This window comes from Haliotis cracherodii, unplaced genomic scaffold (genome assembly GCF_022045235.1).
Source record: "Haliotis cracherodii isolate W230 unplaced genomic scaffold, xgHalCrac1.p SCAF_1, whole genome shotgun sequence".
Lineage (NCBI taxonomy): Eukaryota > Metazoa > Mollusca > Gastropoda > Lepetellida > Haliotidae > Haliotis > Haliotis cracherodii.
The window spans coordinates 36,536,842-36,554,171 of NW_027266264.1; the positions used below are offsets into that span (position 1 = coordinate 36,536,842).

At 41.0% G+C, this 17,330-nt stretch overlaps 1 protein-coding gene across 1 annotated transcript; it reads right to left on the reverse strand.

Moving 5' to 3' along the window:
- Positions 1-2,535: 2,535 nt before the first annotated feature.
- On the reverse strand, positions 2,536-16,731 carry LOC139477165 (fanconi-associated nuclease 1-like). Its single transcript, XM_071259719.1, has 15 exons — positions 16,641-16,731; positions 13,516-14,720; positions 12,488-12,703; positions 11,813-11,953; positions 10,755-10,959; positions 9,851-9,985; positions 9,340-9,438; positions 8,284-8,418; positions 7,381-7,609; positions 6,617-6,778; positions 5,972-6,131; positions 5,246-5,442; positions 3,759-3,857; positions 3,457-3,585; positions 2,536-2,739 (listed from the first exon to the last, which is right to left on the reverse strand). Exons 2-15 carry the CDS (start codon positions 14,714-14,716, stop codon positions 2,596-2,598), a joined length of 3,252 nt encoding a protein of 1,083 aa, XP_071115820.1. The 5' UTR covers positions 14,717-14,720; positions 16,641-16,731; the 3' UTR covers positions 2,536-2,595.
- Between the last annotated feature and the right edge of the window lie 599 nt (positions 16,732-17,330).

A 17,330-nucleotide genomic window follows, 5' to 3' on the forward strand; every position in this document is an offset into this window, starting at 1 on the left:
GTTCTATAATGGATATCGTGCACAAGGAATAATACAAACAGAAACTGATTGTGTCATTGTCACATTTGTTATTGACTAGATCCCCATTTACAGAAATAGTAAATGGATTACAACCCAAGGCATTAGGGTTTGTTTGACTAGCAGGACATGATATTCCTTTCTCGAACACTTGGTGTCACGGATGCAAGTTTACAGCGATCTATGATTCTGTATTTTTGGGTAAATTTGTAGCTTCCCTTTTCATACGCAGATCTAAAGTGGGTGTGCATGGGTGTGCATTCCACTTTTTGAAACACACCATTCATGTTGACTTGTTAAAAATACAACTAAATCATTTGGTGACATGCAAAATTACAATTAACGCCTTTTGGGCAAACATGTGCAAATAGTGTCCGAATTATTTTCATCCATCATTATATATTTTGAGTGCACAGACCTTGCCTTTTCCAAAAAATTGTTTCCCTTCCCCGCCATCCTTCCTCAAGCAGCTGGATCTGCACTTGCTTAACCCACCCAGGTGCGGGTGGCATAAATAGTCTGTTGTGAACTGATGCATCTAAGTATTTCTGGCTGAGGAAACATTCACTGAAACTCATGACTAATTCATTATTCTTTCCCCAAAGAACAAATAAACACATCAATATGACTGCCATGGTTTATTCACATGTCCTTGAGTATCAAATACATAAAGTGTTTGTGAATAGAACTGTGTTTTTTAGGTCTGCATGGTACCAGCAAGGCTATAAACATCTTCCTAAAGGTAGTGTCTGTTGAGGCAGACAATGGTGTTAGCAGCAGTAAGGGCACTTCAGGTATATCTGTACTCCCTATTGGAGAACCAGGTTTTTTTCACTTTCAGACTCTTTTTTAAAAGGACAATGAAAAATACATATATATTCATTGTTGTCCATTTAAAAAAGAGACTGCAATTGAAAACAACCCTCCAACGGACAGAGAGAGAGAGAGAGAGAGAGAGAGAGAGAGAGAGAGAGAGAGAGAGAGAGAGAGAGAGAGAGAGAGAGAGAGAATTTCATTCATTCCAGTCACATCAACACACAGGGCATACAATGCATGCTGGCTGTGGTAGGAACACGGAAGTAGACAACTGGACAGCGACCACTTCTTCTTCTATTCACACCTCCACACATTAACGTGCCAATTTCTTCAAATAAAAGCCCTTTGCTTGATGTGTGAAGTGAATTCAAGAGCTTTGTCGCCCAAACACCTACAAACACTGAGCATTACAGTCCGTAAATAATGCAGTATCTATAAATAATGCCACACAGTAGCCCAGTGGCTGATGTTTGCCAGTCAAAACTAAGTGCTCGTTTAGAAGTTCTGCTTCATTGGCCTGCCTCTAGAGTTGTGAGTGATGGTTGTTGAACATTTAACCGCTGTGGAAGTCTTCATGAAGTTGAAGTAGTGGCCACTGGTTTCAGTTTCTTGGCACCAACAGCTGCAACAGCAAACATGTTCTCATGGAATGTTCTCTCTACGCTGAGATTTACATCAATACTTAGGAAGTGGGAGTGAGTATGGTTTTACACTGATTTTACTTTTTAGCAGTAATCCAGCAATATGAAGGCAGGGGACACCAGAAATGGGCATCACACATTGTACCCATGTGGGGAATCAAATCCAAGTCCTTGGCATGACAAGCAAATGCCCTAACCAGTGGGCTACCCACCGCCCCATTAATACTTACACCTTCTAATGTTTATTAGTTAGTTTTAAAAAAACAACCAACATAAAAAAAAAAAATTTAAAAAAATAAATAAATAAATGACAAATGATTTTTGGAGCCAACACTGTTTCATGATGAGGTGTTGGTATAATTACCAGATATTTGGAGACTGAAACACTGAACCTGAAACTACTTTCTGCTGGATCAAAACTCCTGGATAACACACTTGCTGACAGAGATCAGGAATCTGGTGACACAAGTGTCAAACCATCGACTGCAAGCACAAGAGTGAGTGTCCTGCCACCAGGCTAAGCTTGCTTGCTTGTCTTTTAATTATTGACAGAAAGTGAAAATGGAAATGCATTTTTTTTTCAACCACCTACATTGAATTTGGGGCCAAACATTTTGTAAACCAATTGAGTTTGACATTATTACACCCTCATCCTTCGGGCTACTTTTACCAAATACTATTATCCATACAATTTATACTCAATCAAAATACTATGGGCATTTCTGGGCAAAGGAAAGACAAACAAATAATAATTCGAAAGTTTCATGCCTAAAAAATAAAATGGGCAGCTTAAACATTATCAAGATAATCATATCAAATTAAGATAGAATGGACAGTGTTCAGTATTTTCTGCACAATTTGTTTGTTTGTTGTTTTAAAAGAGGATTCAGCAATATTCCAGCGGGGCATCCAGCCACAGAAACTAATGTGACAGACTACTATGTCTCACGAAGCCCTTACCTTTAACATAGCAGACCTCGGCATCCACTCCCAGTTTGAGCAGGGCATCCAGCCACAGAAACTAATGTGACAGACTACTATGTCTCACGAAGCCCTTACCTTTAACATAGCAGACCTCGGCATCCACTCCCAGTTTGAGCAGGGCGTCCAGCCACAGAAACTAATGTGACAGACTACAATGTCTCACGAAACCCTTACCTTTAACATAGCAGACCTCGGCATCCACTCCCAGTTTGAGCAGGGCGTCCAGCCACAACATCTGTTTGTGTGACAGGCGATCCCCAGGGCCCTTCACCTCACAGATCTGTTGGGAATGAAGCCCTTATGGAAACATTACACTGTATTGTGCTGGACACTGTTTTAGGTCACTTTTACTCAATGAAATGAATTTTCATGAAAATATCTTACAAAGTTGAATTAAAAATGCATTTATCAAAGTTTAATATAGATTTCAAGATTTATTACAGAAATATTACAGATCTACACAAAACATTTGATAGATTTATTCACAAAGACCTATTGGTACAAATTACATCAGATTTTGTTACCAGGCGAAAACAACTCTTGCAAAAACATTGACATGTGTCATCGTCACAAGGAGTCTGATCATCAATTATAGGTGAGAAAATTTAAACATAAACAGGAAATTCTGATTTATTCTTACAATGAGTGAAGTCTGAAATGGACTACAGAAATATGTGCTTGCGACTCTGTATTAATTATATTAATGTAGTGTGTGCAAATGCACGTGTTGGTGTGAGGTCATCACCTTGGGACAGGTGTTTGGGACAGGTGTTCGGTAATTACTTTATCATCACTTTACCTGTAAAAGTACCCTTTTAGGCTAATAACAGTGTCAGTTAGGATATGTTAGATTAGGTAGATATGCATAATATTAATGTAAGCTATTTTCATAGCCTTATGATACATATTTAATAAATGAAACCAGAAAAGCATTTTCCTAGCATTTCCAGTACTACTTCAGACAGGCTACTTGTCACAGTGAGAATGGTAACTGTACCTTGAATGTCTTCGTATCAGGGTTCCACAGCGTGAGATCGGGGAAGCCGCTGCGTGTATGACGAGGTTCCATGGCGTACCGTCTCATCATCCCTGCCAACACCTTCCCTCCGATACAGCTGACCAGCCCCTGTAGGAAGACAGAACCAGACTCACAAACTAAATACACTTCTGATTTCCATGGACACATTAGAGTCAGTGGCCACACTTTGAAACAGCACCATCATAAACACTGTATCCACATGTGGTTGGTCAGACAGATCTTGTAGTAGTGAATGGCTGTACATCATGTTGTGAGAGTACCTGAGCATGTTCCAGGCTCTTGAACCTCTCCCAGTTGAGTCCTGCACACATCTCCCCATTGTGGGCATCCCAGGTGGCGGCCATCATCTCGTGTAGAGCCTGGCAAGGAGAGAGTGTGTATGAGAGGGGGAATGTAAGTGTTTCAGCTCCAGTGCAGAGGAAAGCCAAACTCTGGTCATAAATGTCTTCAAACCATTAAGTGTTGAAGGTGTTAGGACACTTGGTTACACTTTTCAAATCTGGACATACAAAGGCTGTCCGATATGGTTTGTGCTCGCTTGTCTAAATGCCTCACAAAATGTCCCCAAGAGTCAGAAGGTAAAATCACAAATTGGGTTGATTCTCTGAAATGTTGATTTGGCTGAATGCAGAATGTAGATGCAAAACAGAAATCATATTTGTAAAGGAAGGCAATGACAAGAGATGTTAGTAGAAGGAGTGAGTGAGTGAGTTGGGTTTAACGCCGCTTGTGACAACATTCCAGTTATATCACTGAGTGTCAGCTTGATGTGGGAGGAAAGCCCCAAGTGATGCAGATCGTGATGCAGTGATGTTTACCTTTTTGGTGAAACCCACAAGCACAGGTACTGACAAACCGAGAAACAGAATTTGGGTGAACTGGGATTTGAACCAACAATCATAGGTTTCTGGCATACCCAAGAGTCCCCAGCAGGAGATGTTTGTATCAGGAGACCCGAGCAGGAGATGTTTGTATCAGGAGACCCGAGCAGGAGATGTTTGCATAACGAGACCCTAGCAGGAGATGTTTGCATAAGGAGACCCCAGCAGGAGATGTTTGTATCAGGAGACCCCAGCAGGAGATGTTTGTATCAGGAGACCCCAGCAGGAGATGTTTGTATGAGGAGACTCTAGAAGGAGATGTTTGTATGAGGAGACCCCAGCAGGAGATGTTTGTATAAGGAGACCCCAGCAGGAGATGCCTGTATCAGGAGACCCCAGCAGGAGATGTTTGTATAAGAAGACCCCAGCAGGAGATGTTTGCATAAGGAGACCCCAGCAGGAGATGTTTGTAACAGGAGACCTTAGCAGGAGATGTTTGCATAAGGACACCCCAGCAGGAGATGTTTGTAACAGGAGACCTTAGCAGGAGATGTTTGTATAAGGAAGACCCTAGCAGGAGATGTTTGTAAAAGGAGACCCCAGCAGGAGATGTTTGTAAAAGGAGACCCCAGCAGGAGATGTTTGTAAAAAGAGACCCCAGCAGGAGATTTTTGTATAAGGAGACCCCAGCAGGAGATGTTTGTAAAAGAAGACCCCAGCAGGAGACGTTTGTATAAGAAGACCCCAGCAGGAGACGTTTGTATAAGAAGACCCCAGCAGGAGATGTTTGAATGAGGAGACTCCTCCTGCTGGGATGGTGTCACCTCCTGCTGGGATGGTGTCACCTCCTGTTGGGATGTTTGTACGGTTGTCACCTCCTGCTGGGATGGTGTCACCTCCTGCTGGTATGTTTGTATGGGTGTCACCTCCTCTGTCGCCTCCTCCAGTTCCTGTAGGCGAGTGTCGATGGCATCTTGTCGCCGGCTGTAGAAGGAGCTACTGTGGAAGTCCAGGGGCTGAGTCTGGTATGGGCTGTGGAAGGCGTCAGGGACGTCCATGAAGAGAGCATCCCAGAAGTAGAGATTGAACAGGTTGCTGATGATGGAACCCTCAGCATGGAGACCTGTTGGGTCAAGTTGTTGAATTAATATGGAGGAATCTGTGTTAATCACTTGGGCTGGCTCCAGTACCATCTAGACAGCTAATTAAGCCAGGATCAGAGGGGAGTGCCAGAACCAGTATAACAAAGATTTAATCAAAATGCTCACAAATAACATACAGTAGTCAGACATCATGTGTTTTAGGGTGATGCTAACTTGGGAAGGATTTTATGAACACTTCTAGGTGAATCACAAACAGAGGTGCCACAACTACTTTCCTACAAGGATTCCAGGCCAGATAAGGTCCCCAGAACAGAAAGTCTTGATAAAGATGAAATATTGATGACTGTGTCATGAAATAAAACTCACTCTTAAGAAAGCTGTGGCAAAGAGGTTGCTTTCAAGGGAGAATTGGCCCGGGACAATTTGGAAAATTGACTCAGGTCAATAGGCAGTCCTATGGGCAAATTACATTAAACTCATATGATGGTACAGAATCAGCTATGTGTCCTTCATCAATGTATTCCATCATAAGACATCAGTGCTCGTCACCTTCAGGGTACCCGTGATTCTTGTAGTGACTGAGGACAAGTTCCTCCACCGCGCACACCGTCACATCCTCCGAGTTGCCATTGATGTAGGAGTCCTCCGTCATGAAGCTGTACTTTAGACCAGGAATAGAGTGAGGCAGCACGCGGCCTTCTAGAATTTGCTACAAATGAACAAAATAATTCGCACAAACACATTTATTTGTAATCCCAGCCTAACTGATATCTTAACTTTCTTCAATGACATGTGGTATTTACTCTTAATCATTACTATGTACCTGATGCATGTGCTCATGGTTATTGTTTATCAACCACAAGAAAACAATGTAAATATAAAGTCTATGTTACAAAACATTTGGAAATAGTGATTGGGTTGAGGAGTTCAATCACAGCATGTCAGCTTGATGTAGGAGTGTAGCCCGGAAGTGATGCCAGTCTTAGACATTTACCACTATGGTGAAGCCCACATGCATGGGTCTGGTGCTGACAAAGCTAGAAACATGATCTTGGTGAACCAGAATCCAAACCCAAAAATATAGTTTTCTGGTGTGCCAACTCTGCACAGCAATATTGCAGCTCCTTATACAAATGTGCCACATCGGCCACCCGTACCCCCATTTAGGAATTAATGGTATCTACCGATTTTCACCTTTGGTGCCTCTAGGACTTCATCATGTGAGAACTCCTTCATCCGGTGCTTGTATTTGGAATTTGGCCCAGTACAGAGTTTCTCAGCCCTCTGGTACAAGGCCAGGCGATGTCCGACCTTGACAGCAGGGTCAGCCAGGCCTTTACAGATAGCCTTCAGGGCCTGAAACGTTCACAAACATCAGATGAGCTAAGCATCAGCTGTCCTCTTTACACAGGGGCAGCGTAGCGTTTTTGTTCATCCATCAACTAACCTACTGGCGTTTCTAAAGGTGGACCTAAAGACTGGAATATTGCCGAGTGCAGCGTTAACCAACCAACCAACCAACACCAAACCCAACCAACCAACCAAACAACCAACCCAATTGCTTAGATTGATACTGGTGTCAATCACTGAATTGTCTGGTCCAGGCTGGATGATTAACAGACCGATGTCACATAGCTGGAACATTGCTGAGTGCAGCGTTAAGCAACAAACAAACATGGTACCAGTGCAGAGTTTGAGTTAGAATAGATTTCCAACAACCTATGCTTGTCATTAGAGGTGACAAAATGGATCACGTCTTCAGTCTCAGGGTCTTGTTTAAATGTGTGTCAAGGCACTGACCGATGTTCATTTTATCAATCACTGGATTGTCTGGTACAAACTCGATCAGTTACTGGCTGCAGTCATATTGCTTGGAAGTTGCGGAGTGTGGCATAACAAAACAAACAATTAATTCATGGGCCAGTCCCCTCCAACCATCAATCTCTCCATCAACACACCTCCTGGGCTTTCTTGAGATGGACCTCGAGGTTGAGGGCAAGTCTCTCCCACCAGTACCCACGGTAGTCGGCACAGTACACATCTTGCCCCAGGAGCTCCTCCAGGAGTGCCACTGCTGCAGGGTAGTCCTTCCTGCGCTGCACAATCTCGATACCCTGGTTCAGGACTTTAGTCAGGACAGAACCTGCAGTGCACGACCGCAGGTAGGAGGGCAGGGAGTTGTCGAAACTGAAGCAGGATCACCATCGTCATTAAATATGAAACATGCAACTTCATAAGGCTTGGAAGCAGGTCTACCAGATGATTTGTGAAATAAGCATACCCCAATATACCATCAAACAACAAGAAAATGTCCTCCTTGATAAGATGCCTATCATACATGAGATGCTACATACTCTGCTATATGAGCGGAGTCCTTCATAAGATGCTATATGACTTACCTGACAAGCTGTGTGTCCTTCATAAGATGCTATATGCCCTACCTGATGAGTGATGTGTCCTTCATAAGATGCTATATGCCCTACCTGATGAGTGATGTGTCCTTCATAAGATGCTATATGCCCTACCTGACAAGTGATGTGTCCTTCATAAGATGCTATTTGCCCTACCTGACAAGTGATGTGTCCTTCATAAGATGCTATATGCCCTACCTGACGAGTGATGTGTCCTTCATAAGATGCTATTTGCCGTACCTGACAAGTGATGTGTCCTTCGTGAGCTGCTATATGCCCTATCTGACAAGCTGTGTGTCCTTCATAAAATGCTATAAGCCCTTCCTGACAAGTGATGTGTCCTTCATAAGATGCTATATGCCCTACCTGACAAGTGATGTGTCCTTCATAAGATGCTATATGCCCTACCTGACAAGTGATGTGTCCTTCGTGAGATGCTATATGACCTACCTGACAAGCTGTGTGTCCTTCATGAGTGCCTGGAAATCGTCCTTGGCCTCCAGATAGAAGCTGTATGCCCCAGTCCAGTTGTTCTTCTCCACACAGCCAGACAGGTCATTGTCACACTGCATCGCACGCTCAAACCTGGAAGAAAAATCAGAATCCAGACAGTACCATTCCCAGTGAAATCCCATTAATCCACACAGTACCCTTTCCAGTTGAATCCCATTAATCAAAAAAAAACCATTCCCAGTGAAATCTCATTAATCCACACAGTACCATTCCCAGTGAAATCACATTAATCCACACAGAATCATTTTCAATTGAATCCCAATAATCCACACAGAACCATTCCCAGTGAAATCCCATTAATACACACAGTACCATCCCCAATGAAATCCCATTAATCGACACAGAACCATTTCCAGTGAATCCCATTAATCGACACAGAACCATTCCCAGTTGAATCCCATTAATCCACACAGAACCATCCTCAGAGAAACCCCATTAATCCACCCAGAACCATTCCCAGAGAAATCACATTAATCCACACAGTACCGTTCCCAGTGAAATCACATTAATCCACACAGAATCATCCTCAGAGAAACCCCATTAATCCACATAGAACCATTCCCAGAGAAATCCCATTAATCCACACAGAACCATGCCCAGAGAAATCCCATTAATCCACACAGTACCCTTTCCAGTTGAATCCCATTAATCGACACAGAACCATTCCCAGTTGAATCCCATTAATCCACACACAATCATCCTCAGAGAAACCCCATTAATCCACACAGAACCATTCCCAGAGAAATCCCATTAACCACACAGTACCATCCCCAGAGAAATCACATTAATCAACACAGTACCGTTCCCAGTGAAATCACATTAATCCACACAGTACCATTCCCAGTGAAATCACATTAATCCACACAGAACCATTCTCAGTGAAATCACATTAATCCACACAGTACCATGCCCAGAGAAATCCCATTAATCCACACAGTACCATACCCACAGAAATCACACTTCTGTATATTTGCTCCTGTATCTGTGCCTCACCTCAGCAGCCCCTCCCTGTCCCTGATGAGAGCCGTCCGCTTGTTGACAGTGAACTGGGGATACACTACCTTCCCCATGTTGACCAGCAGCATCTGGTAACTGAAACACAGTGAAGCACGAGAAGGGAACTTAAACTGAGTCATCATGTCTCCAGGTGCCTGGATGTTGCCTCATCATCTTAATGACCCATCACCCATTCTGCAACAATTTGAGAATGTACCTTCATATCATTATCATTTTTGCAGTAAATGGCATCGGAATGTCCTGTCCCTGCTTACAGTAATGCCATCCACAGCCCCTTAGGGTTCCTGGGTTAGTATAGATCCCCAGCAACCCATGCTGGTTGTATGAGGTGACTGAAAGCCTCTCATGGTCAGGCTCTGACAGCAAGTCATCAAACCCTGACAGGGTGGATTGTTACTCTCACAATCCTTGGTACAGAACTGATCTGTCACCATGGTCATATAGCTGGAATGATGCAAATTGTGACATTAACCAACCAATTACTCACAGCTGTGTCTGTCCTCCGCTGCCCTGGTCCTCCTCCAGCCACGAGTGGATGACTGAGAATAACATCAGCAACCTCACAAACACCCGCCTTGGACCGTCCAGCAGGCGGAATGACCGACCTAGCAGCTTTTTGGCTCTGTTCAGTGTGAAAATAATAATTCATCATGCAATGAGATGTGTATGATAAGATAACAATAACTCTTTGCTTCATCTGGTATTTTGTGAACAATCTACATTGATAAAAGTGATAATAGACAGCTTATCCATTGCAATATTTACAAATTATATTTTTATACTATTGCCTTAGTTCTACTCATATTGCCACTGTATTGTGATTATAGCCTGATGTGAACCTTTCCCTCCCAACAATAAAGATTCTCTGGTCGTATTTTACATGATGTCATGTCCTCGCATGTATACCATGTCCTAGGTTCTGTAGGTCGCAGGAAATGTTTTGGAGGGAACACAGACTTTTTATTGTCCATATACACCATTTATTGTCTGATATTATGTTGATTACATGTTCTGGGTAGATAAATTCATCAGCATTTATTTCACTGTATTTATGTCCATGGAATCTATTGGTGTCAACAACTGATATTTTGCAATGCATCGATTGTTCAATTAATTGTTACACAATCATAATAATGTGCAATGGAGAATATTTGACTGGATTACTCTTATGGTGTCTCTACAATGAGATATGGACCTCATTCAACAAGGTAATCTGTGTGATATGTCAAACACAATTCCTATACTTCCAAATAGACATGTAACTGTCAAAACCCTTTGTTTTTGCTTGGTAGAACACAGATTGACCAAGCATGAGTGATTCTTTGTTTGAATTAAAAGACTAGTTGAACATTTTCAACATATCTATACATGATATAGTCAGTGTACTGCACCTGGCCAACATGGCTGCCCCTGACCCCTTCCCTCCTCCCCCGAACATGGAGGTCACTGTGCTCTGCTTGCTCTTCTTCAACAGGGCATCACAAGTCTGTGGTTTGGTCAGGCCTGACCCATTGATATGGAATGATTTGGCCAATGTCTTGAGATCTCCAGCAGACATGACCTTCAGAGTCTGCTCAAGGTCAACAAGGTCAGATTCTGAAGAATAGACAAAAAGAGAGTTACTGACAACAAACACAAGACAGCCGGTCCAGAAACACTAAGGCAACTTCACATGGCCATCCTTTGTAATATTTTTCCAATTGTTTCATTAAATCTAGGGTCCAGTATACATCTACTGAAAAAACACCATCTGTGATATGCACGTAGTCCACATCTCAATAGGACACCCAAGGGGATACCAGGCTAGAATACGTTCTCCATAACCCATGTGTGTTGAAAGAGGTTACATAATGGAAAAGATGGTCAGACAGAGTGACTTGACTGTGTAGGATGATTCTTATAATATCAATCACTGGTTTGTTTGGCCCATACAGTAATTGATGACTTACAGGTAAACATGATCCAGCTGGAACATTGTTGACATTAAACAATAAATAACAAAACTTGTTTTTGATGTACTTAACTTGACATTTGGAAAAAACAACTTAATCCAGATGTTGGACTGAAGGACTAGTGGTCATGTCTGACACAGCAAGGCCTCCTTTCCAACTAGCAAATATTAGTAACTGATCACATATCCTCTCAATACATTCAAGGTTAAAAGAAACTATATCATTAATCAAGCATTGTCTTTAAGCATTATGTGACTGTTCATGAATCCTTAAGAATTGGGAGTATGTGTAAGCAAGGATTATATCCTACCTAAATATTATCCTGGGGCACATTTTACTCTAGAGTATAGTATCCTACCTTAGCCACACTGGTATGGGTTCAAATTCACTGGGGAGAATCATCCTGACACTAGAGAATTTCATCCCCGGGATGAAAAATAAGGTAGGATAATATTCACTCTTACATATGCTCTGGCTGATCACAGCACTCTACTCACCAGTCATGGCCATCCCAGCATCCACCAGCTCCTGCAGGACATCAGTCAGATCATTGCCGATCTCTGGGTACGAGATCTTACCCACTGGCAACCATGACAGTTTCCGCGAGAACAGTCGAACATACAGCTTCTGCCCTGATTCTGAAATAACGACAGAAAATATTCAAGTCTTTGAGAACAGAAAATATTCAAGTCTTAGATATCAGCAAAAGTTGAAGTGACTTTTCATTCGATTGGGTCTAATTGCTTAATTATCTAACACTGTTAGGACTGAATTTTAAACTTTCAGACTCTCATGGCCTCACCAAGATGCGGACTGATCATGCTGATTATTCACTGTGAAGAGAACTCAGACAAGTAGAATCTGGGATTATCAGGGTAAATGTCTTACTCTTTCAACATGTTCACTACAAAAGGCCCAAGGTTGACTATGGTTGACATGAAGCTATACTTCATCAATAGCATCCTTACTGCAATGACCAAATATTTCATACATACCAGTCAGGGTGATCTCTCGTCTGATATGCTTGGAAGCCTTAATCTAGATTAGACATTCCTGACAGAGACATTCCTGGAAGTGGGATTTCTGAACTAACAGGTTGTGGATTAATTGGATCCCACCATACACTGAAGTAGATTTGAGGTTCATTTATCTTGAAGCCTTATCAAACTGACCTGATAATGTATGGAATATTTCGATGCATTTGTTGTCAGCCTCATCCAACAGCCTGCAGTTGTCTTCATCAGCCAGCACCGCAGTGAGGACGGTGCGGAAGTTGTCCAGGTAGTACGGCACCCGATACTTCACCTCCCCCTTGTCGTCTGTGTCCCCCTTGTCCCCCGTGTCAACTGGAGGACCTCCTTCTGCCCCCTCCCCGGCTCCTGTCTTGTCTTCAGAACATGGGCGGGAAATAGAGGAACGGATTTCAATATGTGCTTATTACAACATGATGATGAACTACAGTGTAAAGAATTTTCATATCATAAACTTAAATAACCAATCGAAAAACACAGATTTACTGTTTAGTTAGAGAACAAAAATGGGTGCATCTTGTTTTTTTTTCAGCATTCTGCAAAATTAACACTACAGCTTTATTCCAATAATCCTGTCAGAAATCAAACGAGGGCCATGCAAAACAATGGTTACTATGGCAACTATCCAGCCCCCCCTATTTTTTGTCAGTTTCAACTTTCAATACATTTTTAAAAATATGAAAATTACCTGGTTTGAATTCTTCCAAATCGTGTTCAATGTAATGATGTCATCTCTGAAGTAACGTAGTTACATCTACATGTTATTCACACAAAGTTCAGTCACAATTTTCTCTTTTTTGTCTGAATATTTTTAGACTAAATCGCTACAAATATATATTTAACCTCGAAGTAATGCAAAAAATAGACAAGAGGAAACAGACAAGATGGCTGTATTAAAAAAATATACTTATATGAATATCGTCGATGTTTAGTTCAACAACGAAGATTTTAAAAGGTACTTTATTTGCCAGTCCACGGGGACTGGCAGTCATATGAATTACCGGTCAATGCCTAATTTTACCAGTAAACAGGAACACTGACGCTCTCCTGCAATATTCATGAAGGTGAACTATGTAGTATTGAGGTCTTATTTTCTCCTATGCAGGTCAGTCATTGCATACTGGAAACTGATAGTTACTCTGAACAGAGAAGTTCTCGACAAAGCTCACCATGTTCTCCTTCCTCGTGGAGACCAGCTCCATCCTCCGTTGCCTCCTGATCCCTACGTGGTGGTTGTTCTGACCCCAGCTGCTGACCTTCAGGTATTGTTCCATCACTGGTTAAACTTGCTGTCTCTGCACTGTGCAAGTTGGCCACATTTGAGCTTCTATCACACACTTTTTCATCCCCTGTTTTCTCCTCTTCCTTCTTTTTACTTTGGAACAGTTTGTTCCACAATGTTTTTGAACTTTCCCTTGAATCACTTGAAACAAATTTTGCCTTCACCTCAGACATGTCAGAAGTTCTACGTTGTCTAGAAACAGATTCTTTCATCTTTAGTTTCTGCTGTGACTGAACATTTGTTGAATTGGATTTTTTTAAAGATTTTGGTAGGCTTAATTTTGAACTCAATTTTCTTTTCTTGGCAAGATCATCAAAGTCATCATCACTGCCATCATCAGTGATGGAGGCCGAACTACCAGTGGACTCATATCTTAAGTCTATTATAGGGTTTGTTGAGGGGTTATGTTTTAATGACAGTGATCGTCTGTTTGGCTGTTTCTCCTCTTTAGGAAGACAGTTTCCCTCACTGTGGGATGACCTTTTCATCAATGACAGTTTTTTGGATGGACTTAACTTCAAATCAGATCCACGTACACTACATGAGAGAGCATCATGGTATTTTAGACTATCTGATTCTTTCGAGGTTATTTGTTCTGGAACAATTTCACCATCCTCATCCGGCCTTTTTAAACAAAAAGGCTCAGATGGAGGACATTTCTTTTCATTTTCTTTTTGAGACGAACCCAAGGTATCCTTTTGATATTTGTCTGACAGATTTCTTTTACTGGCAGAGCGTAATCGTAGACTTAGTCTTCTAGACTTTGATGTTGATGGCAGCTGAGGAGCTCTCTCAACACTGGATGTATCAGCTTTAAGAGGATCATCTCCATCATTATTAATGCTGCTTTTGAAATATTTGGATTTGGATTGTATTTTCGTCAAATTAAAATCATCCTCATCCTCACGGTCACTCAATATCACAATTTCCTTTTCATTGCTTGATTTTCTCTTATCCCCGGACTTTGATACAGTTTTGGCATTCTTGAACATAGATATAACGGTTTGATTTTGTTCTTTCTTTGACTTCCCTATCTTTTTCGGAGATTTTAAATCCTTTGACAACTTGACTTTTCGTTTTGAACTCATTCTCCTTAAAGAAAAAACAAGCTTGTTAGTATGTATAGTATTTACATGGTATTATCAGACTTAAATTATAGCATCATCTACACATAAAAATAATAAAAATGAAAATACAAAAAAATGTGTACAGAAAGTTACCTGTTGTACATTTGTGCATAAGTCCAGGTGTTCCCCTATACTCACATTCACAAAGAATCACACTGAAATAAAGATAGCTTACCTGACTAAGACAGATCCATTTCTTTATTAAATATTGTTTTTCTGAATATTTGCTATTCAGATTGCAAATAAATCATGTATTTCCACATTATTTTAAAACAGCGATGTCGTCCGCCATTGTTTCAGAGGGAGATAAGAGGGTCCTGATGGGAGTGTCACAAATCAGTAGTAAGTACAACTTTGGGTCTTTAGTCAGTAGTCATTAATCATTCGGCTTAGTCTGTAAAAATGTCACAAACCAGTTTTCCGTATCACATTACGTCAGAAAGTTTGAAAGATGTCTTAAAAGGTAATATATTTTGTTCATAACTTTGAAATGTGAACAACACCAGGAGAAAGTGTAGACAGTTACATGAGCTGAGACCCAGTAACACGTTGCTTTTACTGCAGTAGAATCTATCAGCATGAATGAAAGCAGAACTTTTGAGAATCATTCACCTGAATAGAAATCAAATACTTTTGTATGTGTTGAATGCAGATCGTGAGTCTGTAGGGAAACATGGTCTGTAGGGAAACAGATCAACAGTTCTGCTTTCGTTTCATTACTGTAATTCTCATTTTGCACAGACTGGTTCTGTTCTGTTGTCAGACTTATAGTTTATATGTATGACATCTACAAGATTTTAGAACAATTGCGATAAATAGTAAACATGGTAAAGTTTTAATTTACACTCAGCAATTTTCTATGGACATTTGGGGATGTTCCTTTCTGTTTATAACTAAATAGGTGTTGCTGTGAGAATAGCGAACCCGCAATAACAGAAAAAGCAAGAATAGAAATTATTAGAAAGGTACTTGGGGTACATATTCTTTAGTAACTGTCTCTAAACAACCAGCTGAACAAAATCAATTAACATATGATTGGCCTTGAATTAAAACCAAATCTTACACAAAAAGCACTTTTTCACTGTGGCCTTCTTGTACAGATCTAGCCAAGAGCTGCGATGGGGTCCTACAGTCAAGACATGACCCAACGGTCATGTCCTGACACCCAATGGTCATCATGGTCTGTCTTGACTGTAGGACCCCATTGCGGCTTTCGACTTGTACAAGACATATAATACAATAATACTTAAAACATGAAGCAAATAATTTAGATAATTACTGTAGATCTAGTCAGCAACTTTAGTAAGAGTCTAAGACATTGGTATAACTTTTAAATAATTGTTGGGCAACAATGCAGTTTACGGGGTGCAGCCTGAGCTCTACCATCCAGTCAATTACAGCGCTATAGTGCCACCGTTGTCTCGCTATACCTTTACCGTGCCTCACGCTCCAATGACTGGCCTCACAATCCCGTTTTCGGTCTTAGGAAAACTTACATGTTTTTACAATCCAACACGCTTTCGCATTCCAAATTCAATTTTATGCAGGGTTAAATCTACAGGTAACCTAGCTCTACATTGAAAACACTGTACCCTATTTATCTCCTAATTGTTGACTTGCGACCTGGAGGTAGAATAGTGGCTGATTGATAACACGGTTTGGGAAAGTTGATATGTAAATAAAACTAAGTAAACACTGATTGTCCGTATCATCAGAAACTAATCACGAAATTAATCAGTCATGTCAGTGTCATTTCGTGATTTTGATTTGCGTGTTGGTGTCACATGTTATTTGCAAAGTCTAGACAAAAGAGCATTTCCGAACACATTTACATGATATGATCAAACTCTCCATAATGACAACTGTTGATTTAGAGACAACATACCTGACGTTTTCTACTTATTGATCTAACCGAAAACCGATCATTGCAATTATTTGATTATGACTATGAGGCTTCCTTCGGTAAACAAACGGCATGTTTCCAACTTGCATAACAGTAAATGAGAGTTACGTCCCCTTAAGATATAAAATCCGGGCAATGGACCCAAACTGGACCAAATAATCGGATCTATATTTAAACAGCCGTGTACCAACGTCCACACACTACCTCAGTTACATGTACCAATTGACTACTAAAACAGACACCGTATCCACAAATTTATGTTTACAAAAAAACGAGACGTTTATTCAATCCATCTTTAACAATAGATATTATGAAATAAAAAATGATGCACACTCCTGAAATTGATCTGAACATTAATTTCATCTCAGTACCAAACAATTGACATTCACATAAATAAAAAAATTAGAAGGGCGTAAGCAGTCCATTTTTGTTTAGATCAAACTCTGTCACAACAGTATGAAGCTGGCACCCTGAAACTTCACGAATTGTGTTCCTATGCCCCCCACCATCCAAGGTCTCTTTTTTGTTTTCAGTTACCAGAAGTTTGAACGTAAGCACCGCCCTGAATTCCAGTGCTCGTTGGTTTTACCTAACTGGTAAGCGTCTAAGACCTACATCATCTCGAACTTTCCCTCACATTAACCTGAAACGTTGTGATACATTAGAATCATC